The following is a 20,850-nucleotide window of genomic DNA, read 5'->3' on the forward strand; positions in this document are numbered from 1 at the left end:
ACTAGGACAGCAATCCCCATTTATGTTGTTCTCTAGGCTATTTATTGCCTAAGAAAAGATAAGAGAAACTCACTCGCTCCTTAACGCAGTTGCACATTTTTAGCATATTTCTCACTTAAGACAGATTCCAGAGTTGCAGCCCTTAAGTTTCCTGACATACGCATTTATCCAGGGTTGAGTGATACGAGCAGTACCCCAGGCACCTTCCTCTGTCTTACCTCAACAGCATTCAGCAGGTCAGTGGCTAAAAGAAGAAACGACTGCTGTTATCACCTTCCTTCTCTTAAGATAAGAGCTGCAGCAGTAGAGAAGGGATTTGCACTCTATTAATTGTTCTTGAAATCTGCAAAACTTGTTTTATATATAGGAGTCCAGGGGAACAACTACAGACCTAATAATGTTGGGAGGGATGTGTAGTTTTTGCTTTGTTCACTTTAGGAGGCTAACGTGTAGTTCAGAGCATTTTAAATTTAGGACCTGACGTTCCTTGTGCAGTAAAGGAGGAGAGGGAGGGAGCACCACTCAGGAACCATGTATGGAAGCGTACGTTACCTCCCGCTGGGTTCAAGGAGTGCCCTGCTAGAAAAGGCAGGTCTCAGTAGACAACATGGAGTTTTCTGATACCAAAGCACCTTGAGCAGGAGATAACCCCGGCATGGCTGCCCTGTGCTCCAGACACAATTAACTCTACATCCCAGAGCATATGAGTCTTGATTTGACTTGGCCTTGTCTCTGGGTCCAGCCTTCTGGGTAAGCTGTACCAGGCAGTAATGTAAGTACAAGAGCTATTGGAGAGCCCTTATTCCCCCCTGTTCCTCACAGCCCACCCTTCATCCGTACTCATGTAGCAGCAGTTCCTAACATTGCAGGACACTTGATTTGGCTTTAACTAGCTCTATTAGGTCAAACGTGGCCCTCATACAATACATTTAGGTGGGATTTGAACTGTAAAAGCAGCCCCGCTAGCGCAGTGAGAGTACTGTTAAGAGCTCTTTTTTGTGCTTTTAAGAGAAGTCCTACTAGTGAAAGATTGGACACAATGTAACCCCTCCTGCCTTTGATTCAGTGCTACCTTCTTTAGATCCTAATGCCTGCAAGGTATGACAAGTGTTTTGAGAAACATGAAATAGAAAAACTGCAGACTAAGGCACATGCAGGATTTAGACAGATGGACTGCAGCATAAATTCAAAAAAAGATTCTGCTTGACAGCAGGGTACTGATATATATATAATTTTGAAAGTTTATAATTTAAATCCTTGCAAATGCATAGCCTGGATAATTAATCACCTGTAGGATATAATTAAGGACCAACAAAAACACAGTCAGGAATCCCATATCCTGATGCTGGCAGGGCAACATGCTATATTGTCATGGTAGTTACAGGTGGACTCCTGCGCACTGCAAATAGTTAAGGTGCCAGAAGGGAATTACAGTGCACCAACTGCCATGAAGTATACTTGAGAAAGCAGAGAGTCTCGGGGTCTAATGCAATGCTTTAAATCACTATTGCATTGGTAATCTGAGTTAGTCAGGTTCGATTTTTTTATCTGAAGCAGCACTAAATTCTACAAATGACATTCTTTGCTGTGTCAACTCACAGTCCACAGTACAAAAAGGCTAAGGTATTTTAAAATGCTTTTCGAATTAGGTAGATCTGGTAAGCTGCTATTACTTAGCTAACTGGAACCTGACAGTCCCCCTGCTGCCTTCTCTCCCATGCCGGCCTCTTTCGACACCACCCACTCTGCTATAAAACACGCAACTGTGCGCTTCCTTCGCCGTAGTTAGTAACGGGATGTACGTAAGGAGTTCTGAACAGATTTTTTTTCCCTCAAGGCTCTTTCTCCGCACTCCCCCTGCCCCCACCCCAAGCCTTCCTGGCCCTCCCTGTCGCCTGCCGCTGGGTGCTCAGGCTGGGCTCCGCGGAGCGGAGCTGCCCGCAGGCCGTGGGCGTGGGGCTGCTGTGACGGCCGCTGCCCGCCAGGTGGCGCCGTGGCCAGCGGCGCCCGGGCAGCGCGGCGCCCGCCGCGGCCGCGCCGGCCTTGGGGGGCGGTGGCGCGGGGCTGCGCTTGCTTTTAAAAATAAATGTTGGCGACCCCTCCTGCTTTCGTATCGTCCTCGCTGACCAGGTGCGCGTCTCGTGTGAAGAGAATAAAACCTTCGCTATTTTTCCTGCTGCTTAGGGTCATGGTCCTGGTCGCAGCCCCCATATTACTGCTGAACAGCATTTCGCAGTACTACGTACTTAATTCAGATGGTATGCAAAAGAGTATTTTAAGCCCTTGCTTAACTTTAAGCTTCTCCTTAAATTTTATTAAAGTCTTAAATTAGATGCTTGTAGTTAAATTAAATGCTTTGCCAGCTCACATGTCAGTCTGTTGTAATATTTGGTTCAGCAATCTAACACGCAATCTGCTAATTTACTTGTTTTACTTGTGCAAACTGCAATGAAGTGTTTTTTTTTTTTTTTTCCCCCTCCCTGAATCATTTCAGTTTTGTGTTCCTTGAAAATATAGGGTTATGGACTGAAATCTAAACTCATGAAGTTAAAGATTACAAAACATATTTCCATACATCCAGCACATTTGATGGCCACTGAAAATTATTCCTTACAGTGCTGTATCTCATATATTTGGCATATCTCATGTATTATCTGGTGGTTTATCATTCATGGAATTCTGAATGAAGTGATTTACTAAGAAAAAAATAGCAAATAATAGGCTTATGTCAATGTTTGTGAAATATATGCATCTCCCAGCATCTCCCTCTTTTCCAGCTCCTCACATCCATTTTTCCTACTGTTTAAAAAGGTAGGACGTGGTGGCACATGCAAATGTTTTTTCCCCAGTCTTAACACTTAAAGTAGTAAAATTTCACCAAACAGTTCTTCCTCTTGAATGTTACTGACAAATGGAGCAATATCTTATCTTACAGGAGTAAGACTTTTTTTTTTCCCCCCACATTTATAGTGATCTTCAGGAATTGAATAGTAAATAGTACATGCCTGCTAACTATCCTTTTCCTGACAGACGGGACTGCTGGGACGGACAACAGTGGGGTTTCCTTGTTTGTTTTTTCAAGGCTAATGTCTATTTATGTATATTTGTGCACAAGAATGTCTCTCCTGCATAATCTGTATACACAGTTCTGCAGAGCTGTGGCAGCTTTATCCAATACTAAGACTTTACAGATTTTTCAGTAAGCACAGCTGCCACACCCATACATTAAAGTGAGAACTCCCAGGGCATGATAAAATCCTGTTACTATCTCAGAATCTCAGCTCTTACTTAGCAACATGCATGTATTTTTAGCCCTTCTGCCCCTTCATAGTCCCAACTGAATTTGCAGATTCCCCTGAAACAACAATGGCAAAACATTGGCTCTGCCACTCTGAATATCAGTAAAGCTGTTCCATTGGTTCACCACTACCACTAGAACAAAAATCTATCCATATGACAGAACTCAGAAAATAATCACTACCTATAATCTAATATAATAACCTAATAATCTGCCTCTTGTGTCCGTATAGACCCAGGTGAAGCTAAATATTAAGTAAGTAGTAAACACAAGGAAGAATAAAAAAACTGATTGGCTTTGCCTATTTCTATCATGTGGTTTATACTAGGCATATTAATACCTGTGCTTTATAAGATTTTCTGCACTGTGTACTGTCGTTAATCAGTTATGTTTCCTGGCATTGGTAATACTTTGTAGAATTGCTCTTTATGCAAACACAGGAAAGGTATCCTTAGTATAACTCTAGATTTCAGATTGTTGGAAATATTACATCTGGCAAGATAGGGAGTTGAGCATCCTAATAGGTTCTTTCTTTTCCATTGTAATCAGTCTTAATTTTATTTATCAGGATGGACAAAATTGTCATAGAAAAGCATAAACCTTCTGGGAATTTGCTGTACAATTATGGTTTTCATATAAAATCCCAAACCCTAAAACCCACAACAAATTTTCCCTCAAAGGCAAGCTAAAGATCCCTTTGACTATTCCTATTGAATGTTACCCAGTCGTTTCAAAGGATCTGGGTTAGTATTTATAGGTTCAATATACTCATACACTGGCCACACAGTTGTGTCTCTTTCTCAGACAAGTCTGTTTCTTTTTTCCAGGAATGCAATTGCTAACAGGTTAAGACATAACTGCTTATTTCTCACAATAACGCTAAAGTCTTAGGAATTAGGATTTAGCACCTTGTGTTTTTAATGAATGCAAGCAACTTCAGCGTAAACCCAACAATCTGTAAGCTAAGCGTGTTTTCTCAAGCAATTTCATTTTTTTTCCCTCCAGACGTTTCCGCAGACAAGATGTTCGACATGGAAATGCAGCGCAGCAGTGCTTTGGCCAGCAGTTCATTGGTAATTTGCTCACAAGTTTACAAATTGCTAGCAAATGCCTGGAGCGGAGAACACAGATTTTGCCAACAGTTTGTGCTGGACCATGATATCACCTGAGATTTTTTTACTGGCATGCTCCTACATAGCACTAAACTATAGGACCCTATGTCGTCCAGGTCTAAGCAATGACTGTTTAGAGTACAGGTCAGCTCTGTCCTGCAGTATGCGGGCAGTCCTTCTTCCCTGTGGTTCAGACTAGGGATGTGGCTAAGGCATTTCATGGCTCCCTTCTGAGGCTGTGCAAGGGCTTCCAAAGGAAATGCAAACATCAAGAGGGGGCAGGGATAGAAAGCAGCAGGGAGACATCCTGAAATGAATCTGAAATACTGCCAAGGCCAGCGATGGGAACTGAAGAAGCTCCTTAGTGCAGATGTGGCGAGTGAGCTGTCAGAACACAAATGTGTATTTAGGATCATTCTCGATATCGCTCCTAAAAAAAAAGATTACTGTGTCTCTTGATGTTGTCCAAATCTTGAAAAGTGTCAATTTCAAATACGGGTATAGGGAATGGGAAAACAGATAGAAAACGGTTGCCAGGACGTCCTCAGTATTTTGCAGGATAACATCCGATACATTTAAAGAGGAAAAAGTCAAATGTAAAAGGTTCTTTGTGATAGATATTTTTTCCAGAGGAAGCTTTGTTGAAATTGTAGTCTCTTAGGGGATAAAGTAGATTATGGAAGAGTATATTCCAACGTGAAATATTTATTAGATAGTAAATTTCAAATGTAAGACAGAAATCACAATGATCTCAAACCCTGTGTTTTTGAGGTGTAAAGTTGCTTGATCTCAAGAACAATTCTCTCCTACTACTTTGGAATAAGATGATTTAATTAATGAGGCAATTGGTCTCCTTCAGTTTAGCACAGTCTAACTTGTCTTCCTCCAGATGTTTTTTGGATAGAAAAGCAGAATGGAATCTCGATTAATTGTGTTCATCTTGTTTTTATTGACATCCTTGGTCCAAAATTATACATTCTTTTACATCTTTAATGAAGCTCTATCTGCATATGTGTACATCATGGACATGCGTAATATAAAATAGGATATTTATAGTTTTTAAGAGTTTTATTCTGCAGCAGGACAAATATTCACATTTTTATTCAGAAAAATGTATATTTTGTGATTGCTTTTAAGCATGTATTGAATCCTTCTCTTTAACTGACTGAAAATCAAGGCGTATGATTCATAAGAACCAGGCACAAGCAATTAACATAGCGAAGAGTTGAGATGTATTTCTCTCTGTATAATCTTAGCTGAATCATGGTAAAATTTAGCCAATTTATCTTATGGCTAAGTCCTGTGAGATGCTGAAATGATGCCTGCTCCTTTCCTGTCCAGTGGGAATATTCATTTACCAAGCACTAACTTTCAGTCACAGTCTGACTAGCTGTCGGACTTTTAAGAATAAAAGTCCACAATAAATACACCCTAAATACAGAAGGTGATATGTATTGTCAGTAACATAATTGGCAGGTATGCTTTTAAAACTTTTTTCCTTCCAGGTGAAGTCCTGGAGAAGACCGAAGAGCGATTAGTTTATGGAATAGAATACAACAGCACTCTTCTGGAATGTACCCCAAGAACTTTACAAGCAAAAGTAATCTGGTTTGTCCAACGAGCACATGAAACTAAAAAGGAAGAGGTAACTAGTGTTATACCCTAACACTTTAATAAAAAGAGCCTGTGATTAGGAATATTACATCTTCACTGAAAGACCTGTTATCAGTTGCTGAGATGCGCACAGGTATAAGGTAGAATCATTGTGTCCATCTGCTGTACTGAACTAATAGATCCGAGAATTTCATCTGGTGTTTGAGCTCCGTTCCTTGAAATTTAATAAATAAACAGATTTTAGAAATGTATCTGAACTTAAGATCTCAAATCAAAAAAGAATCCAGCACCAACGTTGGTGTGTTATTCTAGAGGTGAAAAGTGTACATATTGCTCCCAATGTCATTCTAGCTTATCATCTATTTATTCTCGCTGCCTTACCTGTTAACATTGCAGAGCCCTCAGAAAAAAGAGGTCTGTGTGTATGTATATATATGTTTCTACATTGATTTCTCTGCCTATTTTACATACATTGCCCTATTATGAAAGTGCTTCATCAGTTTAACCATATTTGTTTCCCAAGAATTATCGGATGCACATCTGTTTAGCTATCTCTTAATATATCAGAGCACAAAGGGAGAACAGCCTCCGACCACCAAAGTGCACGGCTGTCTTATTGCGTCGCGGTTAGGCTCTACTGACAGCATCAAGGCTCAGCTGCAGACATCTAGAGTGGTACTAATCTGACAGTAAATGTGGACATTTACGGTGAAGAGGTCTATGCGGGGGTTAGTCACTGTAGGCTGTCTTTGAAGTCAGAGCAATTGGCATTGCAGATATAGCCGGGGGTATCATCTCATTCTAAGCTAGACAAATTCATTTAGCCAGATAAAAAATGAATAGGCAAACCACTGAATAAAAAGGTAACCAAGAATGCCACACTCAGCTACAGATATCTAAAATTAAGCAAACGGAAGAACATTCTCAATGTCCATAAAGCACATTTTTGTTAGAAGGTTTGTCCAAGTCCTAACATGAAACCCTGAACTTTTCCAAAGTTCTGGATTCCCTCCAAACTCCAGGAGGATTTTCATATTTGGTATTTCCTCATTTATTTACCTGGAAGATTGTAATTAATTATTCATAATAATTTTTAAAGTATTAATCGAGCCTTGCACAAAAAGCATTGAACTGTGTGAATTTTTCTAGAGGAGGAAAAACTGTCCTTTTATATGCATGTCCTGCTAGACCTAGTAGCTCAGATATGTGGCACCAGGACAGGGAATGCACACCACAGACTCTCACCTTCCAGTATGCTTTATACTGCTGGGGTTATTTACTTTTAATGTTTTCTCCTGGAAGTTATTCTATTTTGCATGCATAATTATATGGTCATTAGCATGAAGACTACCCCAAGCAAAGAGAAGTTCTTCTCTTTGGCCTAATATTCAGCCTCTTACTGTTAAAAGAAATACTAGGATTTCATTCTTCTTAGCAGTGCTACTGGCTAATTTAGATAGCCTCATGCTCCTTGCTTGCTAGCTCCTGTGAATTCCCAGTTTTAATAATCTAGCTCTAAGGAACAGAAAGGGGAACCTGACCCCCAAACCGAGAACCGAGGATCAAGATTATAATCATCTTAAAAATATCTGTGGATGTCAATTCAACACTTGCCAATATATAAGAACATTCAGAGGGACAGTTCCAGCAGTTCAGCTGGCAAATGTACATTTTTGTTTTCATACAGTACTCTTCTTGCATGTTTCAGTCTTAATGCCCTCTGTAACTTAGTCATGAGTGACTAATCCATCCTGGGAAAACAGGAAGCTACCTGCTTCAAGATTTGCTATACTTTCCTGGGCCATTAGATTGCTTTCCTTTCACAGCTTAACCTCTTTTGTACTTCACATAAATATTTTAATTACTTAAAAGACTTGGAATTCAAGGATCTTAGATTTCCTTAATCTTCCCCTTCAAATTTAACGTTATATTACTGGAGGTACATTTCAGAAATAATTGTACTGATTTAATCTAACAATAAAGTCTGCTATTTGCACTATATCTGCATCAATTATTTTTCAGGTGAAGACAGATGATAGAATAATCAAAATGGACCTTGGCCTCTTATTCCTGAAGCTGCATAGGCTGGATGCAGGGACCTATTATTGTCAGACAGTGGAACACAGCATTGTTCACACTGTCAGGAAAATCACCCTGGAAATAGTCGAGGAAGAACGTGTAGATGAAATGTTCAATAAAGACTACGAGGAAGAGATACCTCACAAAATGCCATGCCCAATTCAGAGCAGCATACCTCAGGCATCAAAGCCATGGTACAAGGAATTTCTTCAACTAATTGGTTACAGCAACTTCCAGAGGGTTGAAGAATATTGTGAAAAAGTGTGGTGTACAGATAAGAAGAGAAAAAAGCTGAAAATGTCTCCATCCAAGTGGAAATATGCCAACCCGCAAGAGAAGAAGGCAAGGCTCAGGCCAGAGCATTACCGGTTGCCCAGGAACATAGCTGACTCTTGATGGACAAAATCCACCTGTTGTTACTGGGAGAATTTTTATTTGGACTTAAGAAAGAGGGAGAAATCAGTCTTGGTTTTGGTAAATGAAACAGGTTTATATATATAAAATATTGAGACTAAAAACAAAAATGTTATGATAAGTTATACTGTACACTCATGATGACTGTTTAGAAGCATTTTAAACAAAATCTGCTTAACTATCTGATTCTAAATAGGTCAATGCAATCAGAGTTTCACAGTAAGGACGTGACAATCTTCAGACTTTGAGTGCTTTCATCAGTCTTCTATGTGGACCATGCTTACGCTGTATATTGTTGCATCTGATGGCATATTTAAGCACATTGAAATAGCTAAACTTTCACAAGCAGATGAAAAATATAATGTATATCTTTTCTTGTTTTCACAAACTTCTCATGCTTCTGAAAGCAGCACGTCCTAATATCTTTCCTTTTGATCACGACCTGTCTGAATTTATCACTGAGAATAATGAGATGTGTTAATATGGTGTACTGCTATTTCTAAAGATAATGAAGGGAAATCCTATTTACTTCCCACCATTATTTGTCTTATCAGTCATTTATGAAGCGCAGTGTACTGTCATGGCTAAATAATATTGCCTAATAACTTGATGTAAGTCAAATGCATGCTGACAACATAAACAGAATGAAATTCGTCAACATATCTGTATAAAAAGTTGGAATAGTGGTTTAGGTAGAAAACAAGTCATGGCTATTGTAATGAACATTGCCTTGGTAATGACATGATTTAAGCTAGTGCCCTCTTCTGGCAAAACAAAACATTTCTAACATTGTCATATATTTTCTCAAGAAATGTGCAGAGTTAAGTATTACCCAGAGCCACAGCTGGTTTGTTTTCAGCACACTTCTAGTCCCCATGCGCTAAATCCACAGTTTTATTAGGTAGTGTTTGAAGTCACTTATGTTGGAAAGACAGCATTTAAAGTAATGCTTTATGTCATTAATGTGCTTTTGGGGTAAAATGCAGTCATAAAAGGTTAGGATGTAGATTAAAAAAAGGAAGGGCATTATGCCTAAAATGCAGCTGTGTTTCTACAGTTTTATGGTCTGATCCAGGTAAATCTTTTCCTGACATGTGACCTCTGGTCAAAAGAGTTGTTTTGCTGCTCTTGTGAGCGATGCCAGGAGAGGAGATCAAAGAATTATGAGTCACTTCATATCTAAGATTTCCAAGACATTAAAAAAAAAAACAAAACTTTGTTTAAGTACAAGAAACCGGATGCAGAAAATGCAGACAAACCAGCTTTTTACTAGCAAAGCTACCTGAGAAATCTGTTATTATAATATGCATTGGAAAAAAAAAAGATAGGGAAGTTAAAAACATGAGTTACCTACTCAAAAAATAATGTGCTGTCAGTAGGTTAAATAGTCTAGCTTATACAGATTTTGATTTACTAACTGTATATTCAGGGGATTCACCAACCACGGAGAGAGGTTCACGTCCAGCTTCAGTGTCTTACTGGGAATAGAATTCGGAATTAGTGGGAGTTAACATCCTGGAGAATATAGAGGATGCTGACCCAATGTTTTCAATACATGCATGCTATATGTGAGAAGATCTGATCGAGTTTCTGAGAGAACGTAGCCGCTTTCAGGATCAACGAGCTTTGCTGCCTTTCCCGAAAACAGAAAATATCGCAGTGTTCAAAAGGAGTCCTTGTGCATGCTGTTAGCAAACAGCACGGAGGGGAAGACAGAGTTCATCTTGTGTCATTAGATCTGCAGATAAACTTTTCAGGAATCTAGTTATGTCAAGGAAACTACATTTATCTGAGGGTTTGTGCTAGTTTTAACTGGAATGCCTTTCTGGGAGATGGGAATGGACACTGTGAATAGCTTTGCAGGAATCCATGCGGTTGGTAACCTCTGCCTGATACAGAAGACTGGATAAATTCAGTTTTCAATGACAGTTTAAAGGAACTTAATTGCAGTTAGGATCCTATCTTTGTTTATAGTTACAAGGAGAGTGCTAGCACTGAAAGCTGTGGCGCAGAGAAGAACCTACACAGGACAAGCATCCCCAATTTTACTTAATCCTCTCTATAATATCTCACTGGCATCCCTGATGGAAAACTGTTAAAACATCACTGAAATCCTCTTCTGAGGAATTATAAAGTCCACTTCTTTTCAGTAATAATAGGAGTTACATCTTAATTTTTCTGATTCACTCACTAGTATGCAATGCCAAATGTGCCACTGCTGGAATATTAGAAAGGAAAAACAGACCCTCACTGTAAAGAAACAAATATAACTTTGTGTCTCATTCTCTGAGATTGCAGGAGGAAATCATGTGAAATGCAAATCAGGATTCCTGATTTAATATGAGATTGCATATTTTTAGCTCCCTATCCCTTTAGTGGTTACGTGTGGAGAATTGCATTAAGTTTTTATTTACATTTAAAAATTTAAATTTTTACTTTACACCTTGCAACCTTCATCATGGCAACGATTGTAAGAACTCACAACTACAAAGTCTTGTTTAAAAAAATGCTGTGACAATTACGGAAGAAGAGAAAGTGACAATAAGGTATTTTGGAAGGATACACACAAATATGCTGTACACAGACAATGTTATTTAAAATGCTTCTTTGTATATAGGGGGGGCATTGTCTGCTTCTTTTCATTATGAGTTTGATGTATTTTGTATGTGCATGAAGTGGTCAAATTATAAATGTAATTAAGAACCATATTTGGCTGACACAACCTGTATTATTTCTCATTAGTTATTTTGACCAGAACAACATGATGATGTGCAGATCACTAGTTACACACAGTTATCTACAGATGCCCTTCACTGTGCTTTTTATGAGCAGATTCAGATCAGGATAGAAGGATGTTAGTGCACTGTTGCCAACTGAAAAACTGGGACACAGGGTAATTAGTAGATTTAGCCTGGTAACATTAGATACGTTTTGGAAAAGCTATGATTAGAAAAACATCTATTGGAAGAATGTATTTTAGAGTGGAACACGGTTACTTCAGACTAGGAGATCCAACTGATTCATTGAGAAACAATAGTTTAGATGAAGTTTTGAACTCTGGCCTGAGGCCTGATGCGGGACAAGCCGTTTCAAATCATTTCGACTAACTGCTTTCTCTCAGTGTATCCCTGTTTTTTTTCCTTTGTTCTTGCCATTTGTTGTAAATTAGATTATTGTCACTTCTTACAAAGTACTGTGGTCTCAGACTCTGTTGGGACACCTAGCAAAGAGAGTGCTAGCCCGATGTGAAATTCCTGGCTTGTATATCTCAAAATAGTCTTTCAGAGTCTATATGACTTTTCTGTAGCATATATAGGTCTTTTTATGTAGAACAGATTTATGAAAGAGAGAAAAATAATTGTCTACATTCATTTGCCTGAGCAACAAAGTTAACAGTCACAATTTGAAGAAGTGCTTGGATTAATTTCTAACAAGTGATATAGTTACGGAGCTTCTCTTGTTATTAAAAAAAAAAAAAGAAAATGAAAAAATTTTCAATTTTCTTTCCCTGAAAAGCAGCCAACCAGTTTCCATTTTAAAAAGTCCATTAATCTCCTTAGTCTACCTTGGAGCAGTGAACCTGGAGTTATTTATGCTACTTCATGTCTCTGGGTCCAGAAGGTACAAATCCCTTTGAAAGCTGCACTGTCCAGATAAGAAGCCCTGAAACTGAGCTTTTTTACACTTGTAACCTAGCAGGATGCCTGCAAGTCCTATCAGCCCTGGAATCCTGTTCAGTTCAGAAAATTAGTGTTTTTAAAGCACTAGAAGGCGTATTCACTTTTAGTTAGCATAAGTATTTACGGTAAATGAAGCCATGATTAACAAGTCTTGTCTTTGGGTGATATTTACCTTCTCCACTAGTAATTATATTTTTATTTTATTTTTTTAGGAAATAATCTACCTGGCTAGCACCGTAAACTGAAAAATGGCACAGCTAGTCAAATAGCTACTTTAATACTGAGTTAACCATCATTTTACAGTGATACTAATATTTGACTTGCAATCAGAGATTTCTGAACAACCTGCCACATCAATCAAATTCATTGCTGTAATCGCATTTGTCACATTAGCTTTGCCCGTTTCAGATGATGCACTTTATAAACCTTGGAATGAGATACAACTCTTATGTAAGGTCGAACAGGGAAATATATTGTTAAGCTTTTGCTCACAGGTGCTCATAATTTGCTGTGGGGCTATGTAAAAGTGCAGGACCTAGCTGACTTGAATGCAGTTGGAGCACTGAAGCTGTACTGATTCTTAGATTTACTGAGATTCTTACTCATATCTAGACAGAGCACACTTACTTGCAGGAGGAGAAGCCTGGATCCTCTACGGTTTTGGTGAGTCAAAGATCCTGTTTCAATACATCCATTGGCTAAAGAGCCATTTTGAATAACCTGTTTCAGTAGACTTTCCCATTTGCGACGCCTGGCAAACTTCTGTGAAATAAAACGTTCCTTTACTTACAATGTTGGTTAATTTAAGTGCAGAATTTCATGCTTTTGAGAGTGTTTTGCACATCTTTTAGAAACTGCATTTGAAGAAGTTCAGTCTAGAATTACATTTAATGTGGGTGCATTTGTATATAAACTAAGATCTCTTAAAATAACTCCAGTCAGTTTTGAGAGCTGATTGAAATTCAGCATACCCAACAGAAAGAATCACACATGTACTCTGTGATTTTGTTTTCTCTAACTCTGAAGAGCCACAATCTCCCAGTGCTGCTGCCATGAATTTCAGGCATGTGCATGAAGACATAATAATAATAATAGTAATAATAGTAATAATAATAACAGCAGCAACAGCTGAAACTCACTGTCTTCTCCTCTTTCCAATAATAAGAGATGAAATCTACAGACTAATGCGAATGACTAATGAATGCGAATGACTAGGAATGTTTTCTTCATTTTAATTTGTTAGATGTATTAAAAGCTGCTATTAATAATCAGAATTTGAATAATGCACACTGTGGACCTTGTCAAAATCAGGTAATGGAAAGCTTTCAACTGCAGGCTTAACGTGAGCGTACTTATTACTAGTATTTAATTTACTGGATTTTCCTCTGCTTATATGGGATACCTACTACATTATAATTTTGCAGTCATTGAAACTAATGAATATTTGACAGTGCTTTATGTGTTCAAAGAATTGTTTAGGTATTGGGTAATCAAGATGCACAACAGCCAGGAGGGATGAAAATACATTTTAGCATCCCTCACTCTGTTTTTCACAGGAGCAGAAAAAGCCCATGGCCATGCAAGGTTCCCCCATAATGCTATGGTTCCCCCATAATGCCGCACACTGCGGAGATGTTCACAGTTGTTCCAGCTGGGTGGGCAAGTTCAAACAAAATGGTGTGATGCCATGCACCAGCCCGAGCTTGTGCTCCAAAAGCACTGTGCCCTGGTAGCTGTGATTGTGCTATTCAATATTCTTTTCAGTTTCAATTTATTGTAATACATGGTATTCACTTCCTGTTCAGTCATGTCTGTTTTAGGAGGAAGCTTCTGGAAAAGGGACAAAGTAGAAAATCAGGGAGTAGTAAATCCACCAAAGGATATAAAGTCTGTTTATGGTCATGTACTTTCATGATACTGTTAGACTGAATCCAGGGTACAGTCTACATTAATATCCTGGCTTTCTAGCACAAGAGCCTGTGGACTGTTCAGGCTTGGCTCCCCTCCTTCCCTAACTTTTGGAGAAGAATAGATTTTTAGTTTGAAATTCATTCATTCCTTCTTAGATGTGCTCATTAGGATGAGATGGATTGTCAGATTAACCCCACTGTAAGAACCATAATGTTTTAAGGTCATCAGAAAAATCATTTCAAGCTATTTTTTCTGTGTATCTAAATAATTTTCAGAGTCTAAATATCTGATGCTTGACTGTTCCCCTTTATGTTGCTGGCTGTGAAGTTAATACCTGACCTCAAACTACAAGTCTCAAAGTTTTGAAACTTCTGATAACCAGATAGCAAGAGAGCTCATCGGATCGCTAGCTTAACAGCCGTGAACAGATGGCAAGTGGTCTATCCTAGGGAGAAGAAACGGTGAAGTTGTAGGGGTAGCCTTTCTAGGGCTTCCTTGGTCCTTCCTGGCAGGTCAGCATGGTGGCCCGCTCTGTCGGATCAGTGAGAGCTAAAGCACCCCCCTTCTTCCTCCATAAATGTCAATGGGGCTGAAACTACCAAGATGATTGCCCCAATAAAGATGGCTCTAACCGTCTGCAATGCATTTGAAAGCAGCCCTGCACTGATGCACAGGGTTAGACAACACACAAATTGTGAATAGTCTTCAGGGACGTTGCAGAAGGTCCATGACAAGAGTAAAGGGGGCAGGACTGGACAATGTGTTGGTGGGAGGAGGCTGGGTGTGGAACGACCAGTGGGGAAGGGGATGGAAGATGTGGGAAATAACAGCAAGCTCAAGACAAACAAGACAGCTGCCTGGTGGAAAAAATAGGAGTGATGGCTGCCATTTTGCTTTGGGGAGAGGAGGGAAGGACATTTCATCTCTTCTTCAGTTTCATTTAACTTTTGAAGCATGTTATTTATGCAGCATTTGCCACTTACAATAACTTCTTCACTGCATTTGTTACTCTACCACGAGAGAGAAGGAGGGAGGAAAAAAAGAGACTTCTTAGTAACTTCTGTAGTTTGCATTTTCTCTCTTGGAAGCCTGGCTTAGTAGAATTAAAACTGAGCAAATGGCACCATTTGGCCAGCAGATGCCTTATGCACCAGAGAGCTTTCAACTGAAAAGCAGCCTGCACAGAGAGCCATCATTACTGCAACTACACAATGCCTCAAAAAATTTTCCATTAGCCTGCTGGAAGCTGAATATGCATGCAGGCTACACTTTCAAAGGTTGCAGAGGAACTGTGTCTAGCCCCTATTCTATTTAGGGTGCAAGGGAAGTCAGCCTTCTCCCTTCTCACGGTAACACTCAATGTAACACTATAAAATTTAAACTTTCAAAGATGAGAAAACTGAAAAACAGACTATGATCTCTTTCAGGTCCCATGTTCAGTCTGTCTCCCAAATAACAGTTGATTCTTTTAAGCTAGATGAAAAAAAGTGCATCAGATGAAGCAATTATTCTCTTGTGGACGTAAACAAAAACCGTGTTGTGGGAAACTTCTTACTGGAAGTTGAACCCTTTTGTCATCAGTACAGCAAAGGCTCTTCTGCCTACACAACCTCTAGACAGGCAAATAGACTGAGGTCTGATTAACCATGGACATACTTGAGGCAGTGATGCATGCAGCACAAAAGTTTGCCTTTAATGCATACAAGACTTTTATCTTAAGTAAGTACAATTAGCTTGCTGAATTTGCAATCAGTAGGTGTTTTGTATCACGCTTTTTAAAAGAAGTTGCTTCTAACTTTATTTTCTTTGAAGACAAACTATGGGATGCTAATCTGGATTCCTGCAGCAAGAGTTATCCTCTGCTTGCATAAATGGTCTTTAGGAAGACAATCAGAGGCATTTGTACTGATCCTGGCCCTAAGGAGGAGAGGCTCACAAGTTCACACTTCATGCTGTTTTTCTGGTGTATCATCTGAGTGCTGCAGGAACAGAAACAAATACATCTTATTTTCATGTGCTTAGAATGACAGATATGAGACTTTAACGTAAGCTGCAGGAAGGCAGAGATTATCAAACAGCAGGGCAGAAGGAAAAACATTTCCAAGAACACAGTTGTGTTCGAAGAACAGAAAGTTTTAAAGCTATACCATAATACTGTGCAAAGTGGTAGTTAATTTCCAGCCTCCTTGTTAAAGACGTGTGCATATAGCTATCACACAGATCTTCATGCTGAGCAATCCCTCTATTTTGGATTAGGTTGTTTTAAGTATCAGATTTCTATCTAAAAGAATACTGATTTTAAATTAGGGGCAGGATTTGATCTAGATTGAATATTTTCACAGACAGCTTTTAAAAGGAAAGCTTTTCCTTCCATTCTACAAGGAACATCACAGTGCAATTAATTGCACTGTGTTTATTATGCACTGAACAAAAAACAAAGGACAATGCATAGAGCTACTTATGGCTTTCTCTACCTTGAGATTTGTATGCTAATCAATTGTTAAAATTTTCTATTACTTGGTCAGAGAGAGATATATTGCCTCAGACATGGCACTTATCTTCAAGAAAAAGCACTGGCTGAAGAAAGAAAGTTATTTGGAGCCGTTTAACATCCAGATTAAGAATTGAAGTAGGATTCTCAGCAGTATGCTTTCTGCATATTCAGTGTCTCGTTTCTCCAGTTTCTTACTTCATTACAGAATTGAGTGGTGGGAAAGGAACAAGGTATACAGTTTTATTTGCTGGCTGAATGACGTTCCAGCCTTCAGAAAATATGGAATTAGAAACAAGTTATTTCATAAAGGTTAGTAAGAGCAATGACAGCTGCTGACAGATCCAGCACATTCTCCAACTAAGCCTTAGTCGTTAAGTACACATCCCCCTTTATGGGCTTTAAATGGAGAGCTGCTGCTGACTTGTTAGCGCCACCAGTAAGAGTTCAGAAGATGTCCAGAACAGAAAAAAAATGCATCTCCTAGTCAGCCTGGGTCATACTGTTTGAAAAGCTGATAGTGCTGATAGTTCTGGCATACACGCTACAAGTCTTTAAAGCAAGCCTTGTAACCACTCAGATAATCGGAGCTTCCCAGGCATCAAACACCTGGTGGCTTTGCCCAAGAATTGCATGAACAAGGGAGATGACTGCATCATGAAAGAACTTTACTCTGGGTTAGGAATGCATGCTGCTTGTCGTTTAATGCAATTAACTGAAGTTCACCAAGCAGATGAATAGAAAACATGGTGATCAGACTAGCTGATGCCTGTGTAGTACCCTGAAGCCTCCTCTGTCTCCATGAAAGAGGTCAAAATGAAAGTTCTTCCTAGGCAACTCTAATGCAAACTTAGCCCTGTCCTGCTTCCTTTAATTTTGTTTTCCTCCCAAAATGGGACTACTTCTACTTTCTATCGTTATATTATCTGACATTAAATTTATAATGTTTTACATGTTATGTGTAAGCCAAGTGTGTTGTGCTTATCACAAAGACGTTACGAATCTGCTTCAGATAGATAGTATTAACTGCTGCTTTTAGAATGAGAGGTTCCCCATCCAGTCCTAACAGAGTTGCAGTCAAAAGGTATAGTTATATATAAGAACTCACAGGGAACTGCTGCATTAGTTGTAATTACTAAAAATGTTACAGTAAGCTTCCCCGTGGCTATCTTCCACAACTTCTATTAGCACTGGGACATTTTTATATTTCAACATTTCTGTTTAAATATTCAGTTTTAAACATACTAAAGCTATCTGTGAAACTACCTATAATGTAAGTTTTCAGATTGAAAGCTCACATCCTGTTTCCAGCAAATGAGAGTTTTTCATTAGGAATTTTCCACATAGTATCTTCTACCTCAAAAATCTTCAGCCCTCTTACTGTCTCCATGACACTTTTCTTGCATCAGCAGTGTCCTGAATGCCCCTTATTTCTCCAGTAAAGACAATTTTTTCAAATGATCTTGTTTAAAAATGGCATTTAGATGCAAACACCATCCTAGGCACTTCATGGAAATCGGCTACAGACTTCCTTCTTAGGACAGTCTGACTCTTCAGATCATAGATTTAGTATGAACAACATGAAACCCATCTTTTAACATACTGGCATGCTTAATATTCTTAAAAGAAAAATATTAGCAGTCAACTAGATTTACACAGTAATGTGTCTGGACATGTACTAACATAAACTGTGAACTAGTTCTGAAAAAAACATTGGGGAATCTGAAAGCTAATCCACAGACCTTCATCTTGTTTATTAAATATATTGAATGCTAACAGGCTGCATGCACATATCATTTGATATTTAAATAAATTTCAGGGTAAAATAGTTTTGAAACTCTCTAGAATTTTGAAACTATAGAGAAAAGGAATGTGAAAAAACACATTCAGAGAGAATTTGTTCACTGCCTAATTTCTCCTGAATTTCATTTCTGCAGCACAGTTTAATTCCTTTGGATATTCCTGAGCTGAACAATGAAGACGCAATTATGTTGCATAACAGATAAGCACCAAGTCTTACTTCCTCATACGAAACAGGAATGTCACTTTTGCTATCTGACGCTTCACAACACACTACAGACCGTGGCAGTTTTAACACTGTCTTACACCAGGCACGCACATCAGGAAGAGGGGGCAATGGAGCAGCATTGACGATCCAGTGTGCTATTTTAATCAAGAACTGAATTTCTGTTCCATTCCATTCCGTATAGTAAAGGTGGAGTTCCACAACCATGTTTAACTTGAATAATGTTTGCCCTCCAACTACACTAGCCGTAGACACTCATTACTTCCACTACGTGCCCTGCTCAGCTGTTTCTGAACAGTGATTTGTGGGCTTTGTAAGGAGATCCAGAACAGGGAACTGAACATCTGATACAAGAAAGAGGGAGGCACAGGAGTAGCCTAGGACGGTAGCAACTGGAGAAGAACGGGATGGATAGCTGACTGTGAAAGCTGGCTTTGCTGTTGCAAAAAGCATTCATGACTATTTTACACGTTCATTTGCATCAGATACAAAGATTTTTCCTTCTTAAAGACTCTTGGGGAATGGGAAGTCCAGAAACATATTGTCATATTGAGAATTCAAAAAGCCTTCTGATGTACAGCTTACTTTACATTCATTTTCTATAGCCAAAATGTAACAAATGTGAGTAACAATCAGGCTGTGCAGCTTTAAAGTAGCTTTTTTGACTTAAAAAGTAACTTTTTGTCTAAAAGACTTAGAGGCGTTACATGAAAAAATGGTATTTGTTATCTGTTAGAAAGAGCTGCAATTTGTAGCACTTAAACCAAAAGGAATGTAAGCTTTGACTGTAGTAGGGGATAACTAATGCAGGATTGAAATTTTCAGAACTTAAACTTTATACAGATATATTTTAAATACAGTATATCATAAATCTAGGGTTAGTAAAACAGGATACAGGGCTACTCGTACACCCACCAGCTGAAAATCCACAAAATGGAATAGCTAGTCTGCCTGTCCATCACCTTTTACCAAAGTTCAAGGTCTGTTCATCTGGTTCTTACTCAGTCTGCTCCAGAATCTCTTACCTCTGGTGACTGGCCCAGGACTTTCTCAATGAAATAATTTATTGGCCTGCAGTTATTTACAATCTGTTGGTATAGCAATAAAAGCGGTATTGCAGCTGACAGACTGCAGAACCAGCTGTAATCCATAGGTGACTTCACCTAAGTACCATTTACTCTCTCCTCTCATAACTGACTGAAATCTGTACACGTGGATATGTTTTGTGATGCCTATGATATGAGCAAAAATTGTGGGAAAGTACTCCAGGCACCAGTTGGCATTCATAGAAAAGAGGGAGAAATGTGAAAAAAAAGTGTCAAAGAGCAAGGTGTAGCTAAGTTTCTGCTTGTGAATGAAAGGCTCAAGACTATGAAAAGGTAGGATGGAGAGCTGGTATATCAGTTCCTAAACATGGACTGGTTTGCTATCACAAATCACCTATAGACAGGTGATCTGTGATACTAATGGTGATATGCCTATTGAAGGTAGAGCAGCCATAAGACAATGGAGCACTATTTTAGAGAATGCTGTATGAATGAGCCAGGTGTCAGGGTTCGTGAGGGTACCAGCAAGGTAGGCAGGTAGGAGAGAGGGTCAAGACGGCAAATATACATTTTTGGCTTGACGCTTTGGATCAGGACTTCTTGGATAGTGTTCTCCAAACTGTTCCTAGTACTTAGCATGGGGACATAGAGACAGGTGGAAAGACAAAATCTTCTCACATAAAGAGAAACGGTTTAGGAAGAAAAGTAAAGAGTATGCAGGAAATATGGAATCTGAAGAAAAAAATATGAAGTTGTCTGGTACTTTTTTAAAAAAGAAGATTAAAAACTAAATATTAATTAAAAATGTAGGAAAATACAATGTTTGAGATAATTAATTCCTTGAGGATTCAAAGAAAAAAGTGCATAGTAGTGGTTCACAAAATCCAGGCAAGAAGAGGGCTAAAGATGTAAAATTCAGTTAAACAGTGGAAATAAAAATAGGTAACTAGATTTGGACTATATTTACAGGTGCTTTTACATGACTTCAATTTTTATATGGTACTTTTACATAATTATAATTTTACAAAATTTTAGAAGATGAAAATGCCCAGTTTTGGATAGCACATATGGCAAACAATACTTAATTGTAATATACATATATAATATGCCTATTGGAAACTTGATAGAAGGAAGATAATCATCACACTGTCTATATGGGAGTATATTGCACTAGGGGTA

The 20,850-nt window shown here is 38.7% G+C and overlaps 1 protein-coding gene and 1 long non-coding RNA gene across 2 annotated transcripts in view; one reads left to right on the forward strand and one right to left on the reverse strand.

Annotated features, from left to right (window-relative positions):
• Positions 1-11,218, forward strand: part of SEMA3E (semaphorin 3E) — a 143,881-nt gene extending 132,663 nt beyond the window's left edge. Inside the window, exons 15-17 of the mRNA XM_009680520.2 lie at positions 4,304-4,371; positions 5,916-6,055; positions 8,047-11,218. Coding sequence (XP_009678815.2) covers positions 4,304-4,371; positions 5,916-6,055; positions 8,047-8,499 — 661 coding nt within the window. The 3' untranslated portion in view covers positions 8,500-11,218. The remainder of the gene's footprint in view (positions 1-4,303; positions 4,372-5,915; positions 6,056-8,046) is intronic.
• The window catches only part of LOC138062889 (uncharacterized), a 70,708-nt gene that overhangs the window by 15,715 nt on the left and 34,143 nt on the right, over positions 1-20,850 (reverse strand). The window contains exon 3 of the long non-coding RNA XR_011136613.1: positions 12,825-12,959. This is a non-coding gene — a long non-coding RNA (uncharacterized lncRNA). The remainder of the gene's footprint in view (positions 1-12,824; positions 12,960-20,850) is intronic.

Source organism: Struthio camelus, chromosome 1 (assembly GCF_040807025.1).
Source record: "Struthio camelus isolate bStrCam1 chromosome 1, bStrCam1.hap1, whole genome shotgun sequence".
Taxonomy (NCBI): domain Eukaryota; kingdom Metazoa; phylum Chordata; class Aves; order Struthioniformes; family Struthionidae; genus Struthio; species Struthio camelus.